At 41.3% G+C, this 16,434-nt stretch overlaps 1 protein-coding gene across 1 annotated transcript in view; it reads left to right on the top strand.

Annotated features, from left to right (window-relative positions):
- Positions 1 to 16,434, top strand: part of KDM4C (lysine demethylase 4C) — a 565,453-nt gene that overhangs the window by 513,672 nt on the left and 35,347 nt on the right. The window contains exon 19 of the mRNA XM_073572230.1: positions 2,582 to 2,752. Within this exon, the coding sequence (XP_073428331.1) occupies positions 2,582 to 2,752 (171 nt within the window). The remainder of the gene's footprint in view (positions 1 to 2,581; positions 2,753 to 16,434) is intronic.

Below are 16,434 nucleotides of genomic sequence, written 5' to 3'. Positions count from 1 at the left end.
ATTATGTAAAATAGAGGGCAGATCACTGTGGGATCAGTGACCTATCAGAAGCCATACACATGAATATCTGATCAGAGCACCACATGAAGACCCTCCACAGGCCAGCCCGAAGCATGAGCATATAATTAACTCAAAACTGAAAATAAAGACTAAATAACCACAAGACTGATTTAATCAACCAAGGTATAATTGTAATCAGTATAAAGGCGCTGACCTGACACTGTGTAGATTACTCAGCACAATCCTGCAGACAGGTTTACTGTATCACTTCATGATGACTATATCCATCATGATGGATGTCAGGGACTTTGGAGTGGGCTCAGAAGCAGAGCTCACTCTGCCGAAGGTGCCTGCTATAACATATAACTGGTATCTGCCTCCAACAGCATCAGTTTGTGTGTCTATTGATCGCTGCTATTAACCTCTTAAATGCCACTTTCAATTACTGACAGTGGCATTTAAGCACCGCTATCTAGCCCGGACATTAGTTCAGGCAGCCTTCGGCCTCCCTGTGATGAGATTGCAGGGAACTGATGAGTTGCTGTGACAGCCCAGGGGTCCACTGAAGGCCCCCATGCCTGTCATGTGATCTGTGAGGTCCAGTCTGTGGCTGTGCCTTATAGAAGGCTATATATGCTTTGTATAGTACGTCAGTTGATTGCAGGTTCAAGTCCCCTAAAGGAACTAGCAAATAAAGGAAAAAGTAAAGAAAAATGTTTTTTAAATTTTCATAAAAATTCAAATCGCCTCCCTTTTTCCCAGTTAATAAAGAAATGTGAAAATTAAATTAAAAATATTTGGCATCGACAAGTCTGATCTATGAAAATATAAAATTTAATTAACCCAATCTGTAAAAATTATAGAGAGCAAATCCGCAATTCTGGCATTTCGATTTTTTTGTTTTTCTTCTCTTTCAGGTTAGATCGCTGTAGATAAGCCCCGAGAGGCAGTGGCCGCATCTTATAGCATCAAAACGAGCTGACAGGTTCCCTATGAGTAAATCTTGGCAGCATACAAAAAAAACAAGCCCTCACATCTCCATTGACCACAAATAAAAATATGTTGGGTTTTGGAAACTGTCTTTTCAAGCTAATTATTTTTTTATTTTATTTTTTATTTATTTTATTTTTTTACAGATTTCTGAAATTTTTTCAACACTTAATGGATTGCTGTGACTGATGCCTTCATCTGCTATCCATCACCCATAAATTCCTATTTAACCCCTTAACACCCCGTGACAGATATATCCGTCATGGAGCAAGTTAGGGACTTTAGAGCGGGCTCAGAAGCAGAGCCTGCTCCACACAGGCAGATGCTAGCAAAAATGTCTAATGTACAGTTAAACACGTAATGGAGAATTACATGCTGTAGTTCCACAGCTACTTGGTCGGTATATTGTACATGTCTGTTTTTCACCTATTGGCATTTTGCAAAATTAATAAATATGAATAGTGATTATTCAGAGTGGTGAAGTGGTAAGGCGTTGTGTATATACTAGTAATTATGATGTAGGGTTTTTTACTGTTAGGACTTGGATGTTCTTTCAGACACACTTATTACTATATTTTTCATTAAAATGGGACGTCATGTTCTTGTCTCGGGTCTGTTGAGCAACTGAATAACTACCATCTTACTGATCAAAAGTGACATTTTAAACTTCTTTACATACTTTTTTCTCTGACGGGAGTTTTTTTCTCAGGAAGTAAATTAAAAAGTGCTCCTGTCAGTATGCCATCTTTCACATAGCCTTTGTACTATACGTGAAATTATTATTTTTCTCTACAGCTTCAATGAATCACATCCCCCACATACAATGTCCCACAAGGTGTATATAGTAAGTGGTACTGCGTATAATGCTGGTTACAGTACACATGTAAATGACTCACTCATTAGGACCAGTACCAGTTTATAGCGGATTGTATCCTTTATAGTTACTTGCGATTTCTCTACAATGTAGTACTCCTAGTCAATAACAGAAAACATTAAAGGGAACCTCCCATGCCCTCCAACCCAGCAGCATTCACATGTGTGATTAAACTCCCTGCCTAACGAGCCCTGTAAAAGCATTTATAATGTCTGCGTTTCCTATGCTAATGAGGGCTTTGACTAGTCCATGGGGCGTTGGTTGCCCAAGACTAGTCAGACCTCTTTCCACATTATCACGTCTTATTAGTCTTTATAAGACTAGACTGGTAAGTCTAGTCTTATAAAAAATAGCATAAAGGTGTAATTCCAGGTTACAATATTGCTGGCCTACACTTTTATACATGGCAACCCCCAGATTCCAACTTCTTTACTAATGGCAAGTTTAACAAGGTTATGTGAACACTCCTCTGTTAAGGCTAAGTTCACACTAGGCGTTTTTGCAGCATGGTTTTTTTTTTTAATGCAAATTTTTAGCTGCGTTTTACAGTGCCAGCAATATGTGACGTTCATTGTCATACCTGCTTTTATACTGCCTTGTTTGTAGTTACTTTACGAAAATATATCTGCATGCCTAGAATATTCCTTTATACTATGACATTACTATATGTTCAGGTCAACACTGACTCTTTATTCTTGTATTTGTGGTTTGCTTCAGAGAAACAAAATAACCAAGAATCATCTAAATATTGGACAGACTGTAATTGCGAAACACAGAAATACAAGATATTACAGCTGCAAGGTTGCAGAAATTACCTCTCAGACCTTCTACGAGGTAGAGTTCGATGACGGATCTATCAGTAAGGACACATTCCCTGAAGATATTGTTGTAAGTAGAGCATTTAGTAAAAAAATATACTGTATTGGTACAATTTCTGTTATTGTATACTAAGATTGTTTTTAACTCGTATTAACTCATAACTGTTGATATACTGTTATGTCATCACATATATATTCATGGCCAGCTGTCTTTCAAATCATGTCATAAGATAAGATCACCATAGGCATACATGCTTAGATTGGCATGAATTTTTATTGCAGGGCACTAAAAGGAACCGGACAGCGGCTAAATGCTGCATTAACCATGGGCAGCATTTATCAGACACTGGCTGCATGATTTCAACCAGATTTGTTTGACTCTGAAACACTTCAGCGCAATGGGGGCTAGTTGACAAGGCCGTCTATCTGCGATTTCTCTCTGCCTGCTCTCCTTGAGTGAGGGGTCTTTCCCTGCATGCATGAATAGGGAGATACCTGCCAATAATTGGCAGTGGGCAAGGAAAAGTCACAGAGGAACCGAGCTGCACGGATGATTAGTCGAAAAGGCCGCTCCCTGGCTTTTTGCTCTGAATCACTGCAGTGTTTGAGTCGAACATACCTGGCTTAAAGCATGTAGCCATTGTCTGATATATAGTGCAGACCAAAAGTTTCGACACACCACCTGATTCAAAGAGTTTTCTTTATTTTCATGACTATGAAAATTGTAGATTCACTCTGAAGGCATCAAAACTATGAATTAACACATGTGGAATTATATAATTAACAAACAAGTGTGAATCAACTGAAAATATATCTTATATTCTAGGTTCTTCAAAGTAGCCTCCTTTTGCTTTGATTACTGCTTTGCACACTCTTTGCATTCTCTTGATGAGCTTCAAGAGGTAGTCACTGGAAATAGTCTTCCAACAGTCTTGAAGGAGTTCCCAGAGATGCTTAGCACTTATTGGCCCTTTTGCCTTCACTCTGCGGGCCAGCTCACCCCAAACCAGTCTCGATTGGATTCAGGTCTGGTGACTGTGGAGGCCAGGTCATCTAGCGTAGCGCCCCATCACTCTCCTTCTTGGTCAAATAGCCCTTACACAGCCTGGAGGTGTGTTTGGGGTCATTGTCCTGTTAAAAAATAAATGATGGTCCAACTAAACGCAAACTGGATGGCATAGCATGCCGATGCAAGATGCTGTGGTAGCCATGCTGGTTCAGTATGCCTTCAATTTTGAATAAATCCCCAACAGTGTCACCAGCAAAGCACCATCACACCTCCTCCATGCTTCACCGTGGGAACCAGGCATGTAGAGTCCGTCCGTTCACCTTTTCTGCGTCGCATAAAGGCACGGTGGTTCGAACCAAAGATCTCAGATTTGGACTCATCAGACCAAAGCACAGATTTCCACTGGTCTAATGTCCATTCCTTGTGTTCTTTAGCCCAAACAAGTCTCTTCTGCTTGTTGCCTGTCCTTAGCAGTGGTTTCCTAGCAGCTATTTTACTATGAAGGCCTGCTGCACAAAGTCTCCTCTTAACAGTTGTTGTAGAGATGCATCTGCTGCTAGAACTCTGTGTAGCATTGACCTGGTCTCTAATCTGAGCTGCTGTTAACCTGTGATTTCTGAGGCTGGTGACTCGGATGAACTTATCCTCCGCAGCAGAGGTGACTCTTGGTCTTCCTTTCCTGGGTCGGTCCTCATGTGAGCCAGTTTCTTTGTAGCGCTTGATGGTTTTTGCCACTGCACTTGGGGACACGTTCAATGTTTTCCCAATTTTTCGGACTGACTGACCTTCATTTCTTAAAGTAATGATGGCCACTCATTTTTCTTTACTTAGAAGTTGTATTATGGCAAGAAAAAAGCAGCTAACAGTCTATTCAGAAGGACTATCAGCTGTGTATCCACCAGACTTCTGCACAACACAACTGATGGTCCCACGTCCCAACCCCATTTATAAGACAAGAAATACCACTTATTAAACCTGACAGGGCACACCTGTGAAGTGAAAACCATTTCCGGTGACTACCTCTTGAAGCTCATCAAAAGAATGCCAAGAGTGTGCAAAGCAGTAATCAAAGCAAAAGGTGGCTACTTTGAAGAACCTAGAATATAAGACATAAAGTATTTTCAGTTGTTTCTCATTTTTTTGTTAATTATATAATTCCACATGTGTTAATTCATAGTTTTGATGCCTTCAGAGTGAATCTACAATTTTCATAGTCATGAAAATAAAGAAAACTCTTTGAATCAGAAGGTGTGTCCAAACTTTTGGTCTGTACTGTTTATATTTGAGTACAATGTAAATTCCTCTTTTAGTCTATAAACTTCTGACAAAATGTCTCAGAATTTCCAAGCAATAAATTTTGTATTTTTTTTCTGACAAAGAAAAATGGTCAAAATAAAAAAAAAAAAAAAAAAGTGCTTTCAGACCTCAAATAATAAAAGGAAAACAAGTCAATAATCATTTAGAAACAACAATACTAATGTTTTAACTCAGGAAGAGTTTTGAAATCAATATTTTGTGGAATAACCATGATTTTTAAAAACCGCTTTCATGCGTCTTGGCATGCTTTCCACCAGTCTTTCACACTGCTTCTGGCGCAAAAATATAAGCAGTTCTTCTTTGTTTGATGGCTTGTGACTATCCATCCATCATCCTCTTGATTACATTCCAAAGGTTTTCAATGGAGTTCAGGTCTGGAGAATGGGCTGCCCATGACAGGGTTTTGATGTGGTGGTCTCTTTATTTTTGCCAGAGCTGTATATGGTCTCTTCCCAGGTCAAGTTAGTCACGAATGATAAATTTCAGTGATGCATGGAAATCTATGCCACTTGGCCAAAATATGACTGAAACATGCTAATAAAAGATTCCTATAATCTACGTGTATTGTCTAGGAAATGTTCTACAGGGTCTAAACATCAACATAAAAAGTGTACCTTATTGTAGCACGAGCCAGTACATCATCACCTTTCAGAACTGTTCACCACTAATTCTTTAACAAATGAGACTTGTCTGCAAGAACAGTGGGAATTTTGCCGTGAAAACATCGCCTCAAAGCAGTGCATAAAACGGAGTTCTTTCAACTATAATAAAACAAATGACAAGTTGGTAGTAATGACTGATTACACTGTGCAAGTCGAGGTGGAAATTTAGCCTTCAGTTCATTTATTTTTAAACACTCTATTTAATGAAACACTAAATGCAGCGTCATTTGTATGTATTGTTCTCTCTGGTCTGAAACTTTTTATTTGATTAAATGGAAGCATGTCTCACAATTTTCTTTGTACATTCGCCCTTTAGGCAGATAAGGGCTGAAACAGGTTCTGCAGCACAGCATACATTGTTCTCTTGACAGATCCTGTATAATTCGCTTTGTTCCATAAGTCATTTGAGTTAAATACATGCTTACCTTTAAGGCAACAATGAACAGACGCTTTTTTTTTTTGCACAAAATAATTATTTCTCATCCATTTTATATAACAAAACAATAAACAAATACATGAATACGTCCCATTTCTAATGTACACTTATGCCTTTATCTAATGTATACTTATTTTGTAATGTCTTCACATCCTGTTCTGTCCATATGTGTCCAGATCCCAGAATTCCAAGCAGCGGAAGTTCACACACCGCCATATTAGGACACCCAAGTGATGGGTGTCTCAATATGGAAACTGCTGGTGGTACCAGCCTCTTGTGCGGTACCACCAGCGGAACACTGTCGCAACACACACACACTCACACCCACTGTATACGCCGTACGCACCACTCACACACAGTATACGCTGTATGCAACACACACTCTGTATATGCCATATGCACCACACATACTGTATATGCCATACGCACCACACACACTGTATATGCCATACGCACCACAAACATACACACTGAATATGCCATCTGCAGCCTCTTGTGCGGTACCACCAGCGGAACACCGTCGTGAACACGCCGCCGATGGGATCAGCCTAATGATTCACTGACCGCCGCCATCTTTGTACAGGAGGAGCGCATGAGCAGTTTTAATGTGACCGCCGCTGTCTGTGAAAGAGAGAGTGGATAGGTGGTTGAGCACGTGGGGGGGAAACATTCTCAACGCTGCAAAGCCTGCCCACATCGTGACATTACCACCCTTCCGATGTGATAGCATCAGGCCTCCGTCTAGTTAATGAATAAGCACAATTAAAATTATTTAAGAACTAGCTGAACTAACTACGGTTAGTTATAACAAATTATATATATATATATATATATATATATATATGTATGTATATATAAAGCTGAGTGTAGAGCCCCGCCCACTCTGCATAGCCACATTCACTATAATATCCCACATCATCCCGTCAGCCAGAGCCACTGGACAACTACCACTAATATCCCACATCATCCCATCAGCCAGAGTCACCGGACAACGATCACTAATATCCCACATCATCCCGTCACAGCTGCCAGGCTACTACCCCTAATATCCCACATCATCCCATCTGCCAGAGCCACCGGACTAATATCCCACATCATCCCATCAGCCAGAGCCACCAGACTACTACCCCTAGTATCCCACATCATCCCGTCAGCCAGAGCCACTGGATTACTACCCCTAATATCCCACATCATCCCATCAGCCTGTGGTCAGAACCAGAGCGCTGAGTGGAACGGTCCTAACTTCCATACCCCGGGTATCCCTTTAAGAGAGGTTTGGCGCCAGAGCGCTGAGTGGATTTGCCCTGACTTCCATACCAATGATCCCTTTAATAGAAGCTTGGTGTGAGAATCAGTGCGCTGAAGGATTTACCATAACTTCCATACCGGAGATCCCTTTAAGAGAGGCCTGGGGTCAGTACCAAAGCACAAAGTGGATTTGCCCTCACTTCCATACCGGAGATCCCTTTAAAGGGAACCTGTCACCCCCAGGGCGTTTTTCAGTTAAAGAGCCACCTTCAGCAGCACTAAGGCTGCATTCTGTGAAGGTGGCTCTTCTTTTTCTGACCCCTAGTAACGCTGAAATATCGACTTTTATAAATAGCTCCTCATACCTGTAATGTGTCCCATAGATATGTTGTGTCCCCCTGTATCAGCCACCTACCATCCATCCATCATGCCTGTCCTGCGTCTTGGTGCCGCTCACCGTCTGTCCATCATGATGCCCTTGTGCGTCGCTGCATCCTCCTGCTTTCAATGCCGGCGCCTGCGCTGTGACAAGAGTTCTCGGGCATGCGTAGTGCGTGCTGCCCGAGAACCGACATCAGGCTTTTGCATCATGATGGACGGATGGTGGGCGGCACCGAGACGCAGGACAGGCATGATGGACGGATGGTAGGCGGCTGATACAGGGGGACACAACATACCTATGGGACACATTACAGGTATGAGGTGCTATTTATAAAAGTCAATATTTCAGCGTTACTAGGGGTCAGAAAAAGAAGAGCCACCTTCACAGAGTGCAGCCTTAGTGCTGCTGAAGGTGGCTCTTTAACTGAATAACGACTTTAAGTCCATCTAGTTCAACCCATATCCTATCCTAACTTGCCCTAACATGTTGATCCAGAGGAAGGCAAAAAAAACCCATGTGGCAACAGTAAGCTTCACATTGGGGAAAAAAATTCCTTCCCGACTCCACATACGGCAATCAGACTAGCTCCCTGGATCAACGCAATATTAAGGAGACTAGTGTATATACCCTGTAATATTATACTTTTCAAGAAAGGCATCCAGTCCCTTCTTAAATTTTAGTAGTGAATCACTCATTACAACATCATATGGCAGAGGGTTCCATAGTCTCACTGCTCTTACAGTAAAGAATCCGCGTCTGTGAGTATGCTTAAACCTTCTTTCCTCCAGACGTAGAGGATGCCCCCTTGTCCCCGTCACAGGTCTAAGAGTAAAAAGATCATTAGAAAGGTCTTTGTATTGTCCCCGCATATATTTATACATTGTAATAAGATCACCCCTAAGCCTTCGATTCTCCAAACTAAATAACCCCAAGTGTAATAACCTGTCTTGGTATTGCAGACCCCCTAGTTCCCTAATAACCTTGGTCGCTCTTCTCTGCACCCGCTCCAGTTCAGCTATGTCTTTCTTATACACCGGAGACCAGAACTGTACACAGTATTCTAAGTGTGGTCGCACTAGTGACTTATATAGAGGTAAAATTATGTTCTCCTCATGAGCATCTATGCCTCTTTTAATGCATCCCATTATTTTATTTGCCTTTGCAGCAGCTGCTTGACTCTGGCCACTAAATGTGAGTTTGTCGTCCACCCATACACCCAGGTCTTTTTCAGTGACTGTTTTGCCCAGTGTTTTACAATTAAGCACATAATTATACAACTTGTTCGTTCTACCCAAGTGCATGACCTTACATTTTTCCCAATTAAAGCTCATTTGCCATTTATCAGCCCAAGCTTCTAGTTTACATAAATCCTCCTGTAATATAAAATTGTCCTCCTCTGTATTAATTACCCTGCAGAGTTTAGTGTCATCTGCAAATATTGAAATTCTACTCTCTATGCCCCCTACAAGGTCATTAATAAATATGTTAAAAAGAAGCGGGCCCAAAACTGACCCTTGTGGTACCCCACTGCTAACCGTGACCCAGTCCGAGTGTGCTCCATTAATAACCACCCTTTGTTTCCTATCCCTGAGCCAGCTCTTAACCCACCTACACATATTTTCCCCTATCCCCATTGTTCTCATTTTATGTATCAACCTTTTGTGTGGCACCGTATCAAAAGCTTTTGAAAAGTCCATGTACACCACGTCCACTGCATTCCCTTGGTCCAGTCTGGAACTTACCTCTTCATAAAAGCTTATCAGATTAGTCTGACAGGAACGGTCTCTTGTAAACCCATGTTGATATTGGGTCATAAGGTTATTCTTCTCCAGATACTCCAGTATAGTATCTCTTAGAAAACCCTCCAGGATTTTACCCACAGTTGAGGTTAAACTTACTGGCCTATAATTTCCAAGTTCAGTTTTTGTCCCCTTTTTGAATATTGGCACCACATTTGCTATACGCCAGTCCTGTGGTACAGACCCTGTTATTATGGAATCTTTAAAGATTAAAAATAGTGGTCTATCTATGACTGTGCTTGATTCCTGCAGTACTCGGGGGTGTATCCCATCCGGGCCCGGGGATTTGTCAATTTTAGTGATTTGTAGATGCCGCCGTACTTCCTGCTGGGTTAAGCAGGTGACATTTAATGGAGAATTTTTAACCCTGATCATGTTATCCGTCATGGGATTTTCTTGTGTAAATACTGTTGAAAAAAAGTCATTTAGCATATTGGCTTTTTCCTCATCCTCATCCACCATTTCATCCAGGCTATTTTTAAGGGGGCCAACACTATCATTTTTTAGCTTCTTACTATTTATGTAGTTAAAGAATATTTTGGGATTTTTTTTTACTTTCTCTGGCAATGAGTCTCTCTGTCTCAATCTTTGCTGTCTTGATTTGCTTTTTACAGAATTTATTTAATCTTCTGTATTTATTTAATGCCTCATCACTACCTACTTGCTTTAATTCTCTAAATGCTTTATTTTTATCTCTTATTGCGCCCCTTACAGCTCTATTTAGCCATAGTGGTTTCCTCCTATTTCTCGCATGTTTATTCCCATACGGTATATATTGTGCACAGGTCCTATTCAGGATGCTAATAAACGTCTCCCATTTTCTTTGTGTATTTTTATGTCTCAGGATATCGTCCCAGTTAATTGCACCAAGATCATCTCTCATCCGGTGGAAATTTGCCTTCCTGAAGTTTAGTGTCCTTGTAACCCCTCTACTACACATCTTATTAAAGGATACATAAAAACTTATTAATTTGTGATCACTATTACCCAAGTGACCCTCAACCCTTACATTTGATATGCGGTCTGGCCTGTTGGTTAATATTAGGTCTAGCAGTGCCCCCCCTCTTGTTGGGTCCTGAACCAGTTGTGAAAGGTAATTGTCTCTCATCGTTGTCAGAAACCTATTACCTTTGCTGGAACTGCAGGTTTCGGTTCACCAATGTATTTCAGGGTAGTTGAAGTCCCCCATAATAATGACTTCTCCTTGAGTCGCTGCTTCATCTATTTGCTTTATGAGGATATTCTCTGTAGCTTCCATTATTTTTGGAGATTTATAACAAACCCCTATCAGTAATTTATTATTTTTCCCCCCTCCCCTTATCTCTACCCACAGGGACTCTACATTTTCATTAGATTCATATATATTATCACGAAGGATGGGTTTTAAGGATGATTTTACATATAAACACACGCCTCCCCCTCGCAATGAAAATAGTTTTCATTGCATAAAACCGACAAAACATAAAAAAACGACCTAAATGAGGTATCGCTGTAACCGTACTGACCCGAAGAATAAAACCGCTTTATCAATTTTACCGCACGCGGAACGGTGTAAACGCACCCCCCCAAAAGAAATTCATGAAACGCTGGTTTTTGTTCATTCTGCGTCCCAAAAATCGGAATAAAAAGCGATCAAAAAATGTCACGTGCCCGAAAATGGTACCAATAAAAACATCAACTCGTCCCGCAAAAAATAAAACCTCACATGACTCGGTGGGTCAAAATACGGAAAAATTATAGCTCTCAATATGTGGTGATGCAAAAACTATTTTTACAATAAAAAGCGTCTTTTAGCGTGCGACAGCTGCCAAACATAAAAACCGCCATAAATAGTAAATCAAACCCCCCGTTATCACCCCCTTAGTTAGGGAAAAATAATAAAATTAAAAAAATTTGTTTATTTCCATTTTTCCATTAGGGTTAGGGTACGGTTAGGGTAGGGTTAGGGCTAGGGTTAGGGTTAGGGCTGAGATTAGGGTTAGGGTTGTGTTGGGGTTCGGGTTGGAGTTAGAATTGGGGGTTTCCACGGTTTGGGCACATCAGGGGCTCTCCAAATGCAACATGGCGTCTGATTTCAATTCCAGCCAATTCTGAGTTGAAAAAGTCAAATGGTGCTCCTTCCCTTCCAAGCTCTGCCATGCGCCCAAACAGTGTTTTACCCCCACATGTAGGGTATCAGCCTACTCAGGTCAAATTGCAAAACAATTTTTGGGGTCCAATTTCTCCTGTTACCCTTAGGAAATTAAAAAATTGGGGGCAAAAATATCATTTTTGTGGAAAAAAATGATTTTTTTATTTTCACGTCCGAGCATTATAAACTTCTGTGAAGCACTTGGGGGTTCAAAGTTCTCACCACACATCTAGATAAGTTCCGTGGGGGGTCTAGTGTCCAAAATGGGGTCACTTGTGGGGAGTTTCAATAGTTTAGGTACATCAGGGGCTCTCCAAACACACATGACACCCGCAGACCATTCCATCAAAGTCTGCATTCCAAAACGTCACTGCTTCCCTTCCGAGCCCCGACGTGTGTCCATACAGTAGTTTTCTCCCACATATGGGGTGTCAGCGTACTCATGACAAATTGGACAACAACTTTTGGGGTCCAATTTCTCCTGTTACCCTTGGGAAAATGAAAAAATTGGGGACTAATTGATGTTTGTGGAAAAAATACGATTTTTTTATTTTCATGCCCGGGCATTATAAACTTCTGTGAAGCCCTTGGGGGTTTAAAGTGCTCACCACACATCTAGATAAGTTCCTTAGGGGCTCTAGTTTTCAAAATGGGGTCATTTGTGGGGGGTTTCCACTGTTTAGGTACATTAGGGGCTCTCCAAAGGCAACATGACACCCGCAGACCATTCCATCAAAGTCTGCATTCCAAAACGTCACTACTTCCCTTCCGAGCCCCGACGTGTGTCCATACAGTAGTTTTCTCCCACATATGGGGTATCAGCGTACTCATGACAAATTGGACAACAACTTTTGGGGTCCAATTTCTCCTGGTACCCTTGGGAAAATAAAAAAAATGGTGACTAAAAGATCATGTTTGTGGAAAAAATACGAATTTTTTATTTTCACGCCCGGGCGTTATAAACTTCTGTGAAACACTGGGGGGTTCAAAGTGCTCACCACACATCTAGATAAGTTCCTTAGGGGGTCTAGTTTCCAAAATGGTGTCATTTGTGGGGGGTTTCCACTGTTTTGGTACATCAGGTGTTTTCCAATCGCGACATGATGTCCGATCTCAATTTCAGCCAAAAACGTCAAATGGCGCTGCTTCCCTTCCGAGCTCTGCCATGCGCCCAAATAGTGGTTTACCCCCACATGTGGGGTATCAGCATACTCAGGACAAATTGCACAATAACTTTTAGGGTCCTGTTACCCTTGGGAAAATAAAAATTGGGGTGAAAAGATCATTTTTGTGGAAAAAATGATTTTTTAATTGTACCGCTGTACGTTATAAACTTCTGTAAAGCCCTTGTGGGTTCAAAGTTCTCACCACATATCTAGATAAGTTCTTTGGGGGGTCTAGTTTCCAAAATGGGGTCACTTGTAGGGGGTTTCCACTGTTTAGGTACATCAGGGACTCTCCAAACGTGACATGGCGTCCGATCTGAATTCCAGACAATTTTGCATTGAAAAAGTCAAACGGCGCTCCTTCCATTCTGAGCTCTGCCATGCGCCGAAACAGTCGTTCCCCCCCACATATCAGGTATCAGCGTACTCAGGACAAATTGCACAATAACTTTTGCATTCCAATTTCTCCTGTTACCCTTGGTAAAATAAAAAAAATTGAACCTGAAGTACTTTTTTTGTGAAAAAAAGTTAGATGTTCATTTCTTTTTTTTAAATATTCACGCACCTAAAGGGTTAATAACCTTCTTGAATGTGGTTTTGAGCACCTTAAGGGGTGCAGTTTTTAGAATGGTGTCACTTTTGGGTATTTTCTATCATATAGACCCCTCAAAGTGGCTTCAAATGTGATGTGGTCCGTAAAAATAAAATGGTATTGTAAAAATGAGAAATCGCTGGTCAACTTTTAACCCTTATAACTTCCTAACAAAAAAAAATTTTGGTTCCAAAATTGTGCTGATGTAAAGTAAACGTGGGAAATGTTATCAAGTTTTTTGGGTGCCATATCTCTGTGATTTAAGGGCATAAAAATTCAAAGTTGGAAAATTGCGAAATTTTCAAAATTTTCGCCAAATTTCCGTTTTTCTCACAAATAAACGCAAGTTATTTGAATGAAATTTTACCACTAACATGAAATACAATATGTCACAAGAAAACAATGTCAGAATCACCGGGATCCATGGAAGAGTTCCAGAGTTATGACCTCATAAAGGTACAGTGGTCAGAATTGTAAAAATTGGCCCGGTCGTGAACGTGCAAACCACCGTTGGGGGTGAAGGGGTTAAGAGACCCTGAGGTCAGAACCACAGAGCTAACTTCCATACCGGGGATCCCTTTGAGAGAGGCCTGGGATCAAAACCAAAGCGCTGGATGGATTTGCTCTGACCTTCATACCAATGATCCCTATAAGAGGGAAGATGTGCCTATAGGATGGAGGATGTGTGTATGGGCACGGGAGGGGGATTCATTTCTGTCATGTGCTCTCTGCTCCTTTTTAGGGGGCAGACAATGGCTGGGAGCTTATGTTCCCAGGGATGCTAGATTTCTCCCACCATGTCAGTGTCTGCTGAGGTGTTATCAAGTGGGAAAACTTGCTCATAGCAACCAATCACAGCTCATCTTCTTTTAACCAGCTCTGGTGAATTGAGAGATGCTTAGTGATTGGTTGCAAGGAAAACTGTTGCTCATAGCAACCAATCACACCTCGGCTTCTTTTGAACAGCTCTGGTGAAATGAAAGATGCTTTGTGATTGGTGATACACACATACATACATACATACATTCAGATATATATATATATATATATATATATATATATATATGTATGTATGTGTATATATATATATATATATATATACACTCACTGGCCACTTTATTAGGTACACCTGTCCAACTGTGTGTTAAGACTTAATTTCTAATCAGCCAATCACATGGCGGCAACTCAGTGCATGTAGACATGGTCAAGACAATCTCCTGCAGTTCAAACCGAGCATCAGTATGGGGAAGAAAGGTGATTTGAGTGCCTTTGAACGTGGCATGATTGTTGGTGCCAGAAGGGCTGGTCTGAGAATTTCAGAAACTGCTGATCTACTGGGATTTTCACGCACAACCATCTCTAGGGTTTACAGAGAATGGTCCGAAAAAGAAAAAAAATCCAGTGAGCGGCAGTTCTGTGGCCGGAAATGCCATGTTGATGCCAGAGGTCAGAGGAGAATGGGCAGACTGGTTCGAGCTGATAGAAAGGCAACAGTGACTCAAATTGCCACCCGTTACAACCAAGGTAGGCAGAAGAGCATCTCTGAACGCACAGTGCGTCGAACTTTGAGGCAGATGGGCTACAGCAGCAGAAGACCACACTGGGTACCACTCCTCTCAGCTAAGAACAGGAAACTGAGGCTACAATTTGCACAAGCTCATCGAAATTGGACAGTAGAAGATTGGAAAAACGTTGCCTGGTCTGATGAGTCTCGATTTCTGCTGCGACATTCGGATGGTAGGGTCAGAATTTGGCGTAAACAACATGAAAGCATGGATCCATCCTGCCTTGTATCAACGGTTCAGGCTGGTGGTGGTGGTGTCATGGTGTGGGGAATTTTTTCTGGGCACTCTTTGGGCCCCTTGGTACCAATTGAGCATCGTTGCAACGCCACAGCCTACCTGAGTATTGTTGCTGACCATGTCCATCCCTTTATGACCACAATGTACCCAACATCTGATGGCTACTTTCAGCAGGATAATGCGCCATGTCATAAAGCTCGAATCATCTCAGATTGGTTTCTTGAACATGACAATGAGTTTACTGTACTCAAATGGCCTTCTCAGTCACCAGATCTCAATCCAATAGAGCATCTTTGGGATGTGGTGGAACGGGAGATTCGCATCAGGGATGTGCAGCCGACAAATCTGCGCCAACTGTGTGATGCCATCATGTCAATATGGTCCAAAATCTCTGAGGAATGCTTCCAGCACCTTGTTGAATCTCTGCCACGAAGAATTGAGGCAGTTCTGAAGGCAAAAGGGGGTCCAACCCCTTACTAGCATGGTGTACCTAATAAAGTGGCCAGTGAGTGTATATATATGTAGAACATATCAACTTCAGGGAGTGCTGCAATTATTTGTATTAATGTTTTTTCCAGTATTAATATTTTTTTATATACAGGTCCAATATGTGATCAAGCAAGTACAAATTTTAAATTGTACTCTGTTATTTTTTTGCACAGCTTGGAACTTATGCAAACATTTTGCAACTTTTGGTGTTTTCATGCCAGTCCTGGCCAACTTCACCAAAAATGGGTGGAACAAGGGCGGGAAAGGGCAAGGCTAAGCATGCCCATCTAATTCATTGTACTCCGTCCCTGACTGAAATATTTTTCTGTCTGCAGTGCATATCATTTAAGAAATGCACCCAATTAATTATTGGGTGCATCATACTTCAGCAAGCCCTTTCATTAAGACTGGTGTGTGTGTGCAATTCTGGGACGGTGACCTTGCATGTTGGAAATTTGGCTAAGTCAAGAAAGTGGGTAAAAAGAACAGATCATTTCCTTGCACAAAGGGTACAAAAAGATAGGAAGAGCATTGAGTGTTGCTAGAGATACATTTGGAGCATAGTTCACAAGCTAAAGTTTAAAGGAACACTGGCTACACTACGTGAATGTGGTAGAAAATGAAATTATTACTGGCTGTCATCTGATTCCGAAGAAAGTTGGTTGAAAAAACCTCTGAGTGAGTAAGGGAATACGATATGTTGAAGATCTCTATACCCA

The sequence above is a fragment of the Dendrobates tinctorius genome, unplaced genomic scaffold (assembly GCF_039654945.1).
Source record: "Dendrobates tinctorius isolate UK_male_01 unplaced genomic scaffold, ASM3965494v1 ptg000031l, whole genome shotgun sequence".
NCBI classification, from domain to species: domain Eukaryota; kingdom Metazoa; phylum Chordata; class Amphibia; order Anura; family Dendrobatidae; genus Dendrobates; species Dendrobates tinctorius.
Note: the sequence above shows the minus strand (reverse complement) of the source record. Positions and strands in the feature narration are given on the sequence as shown.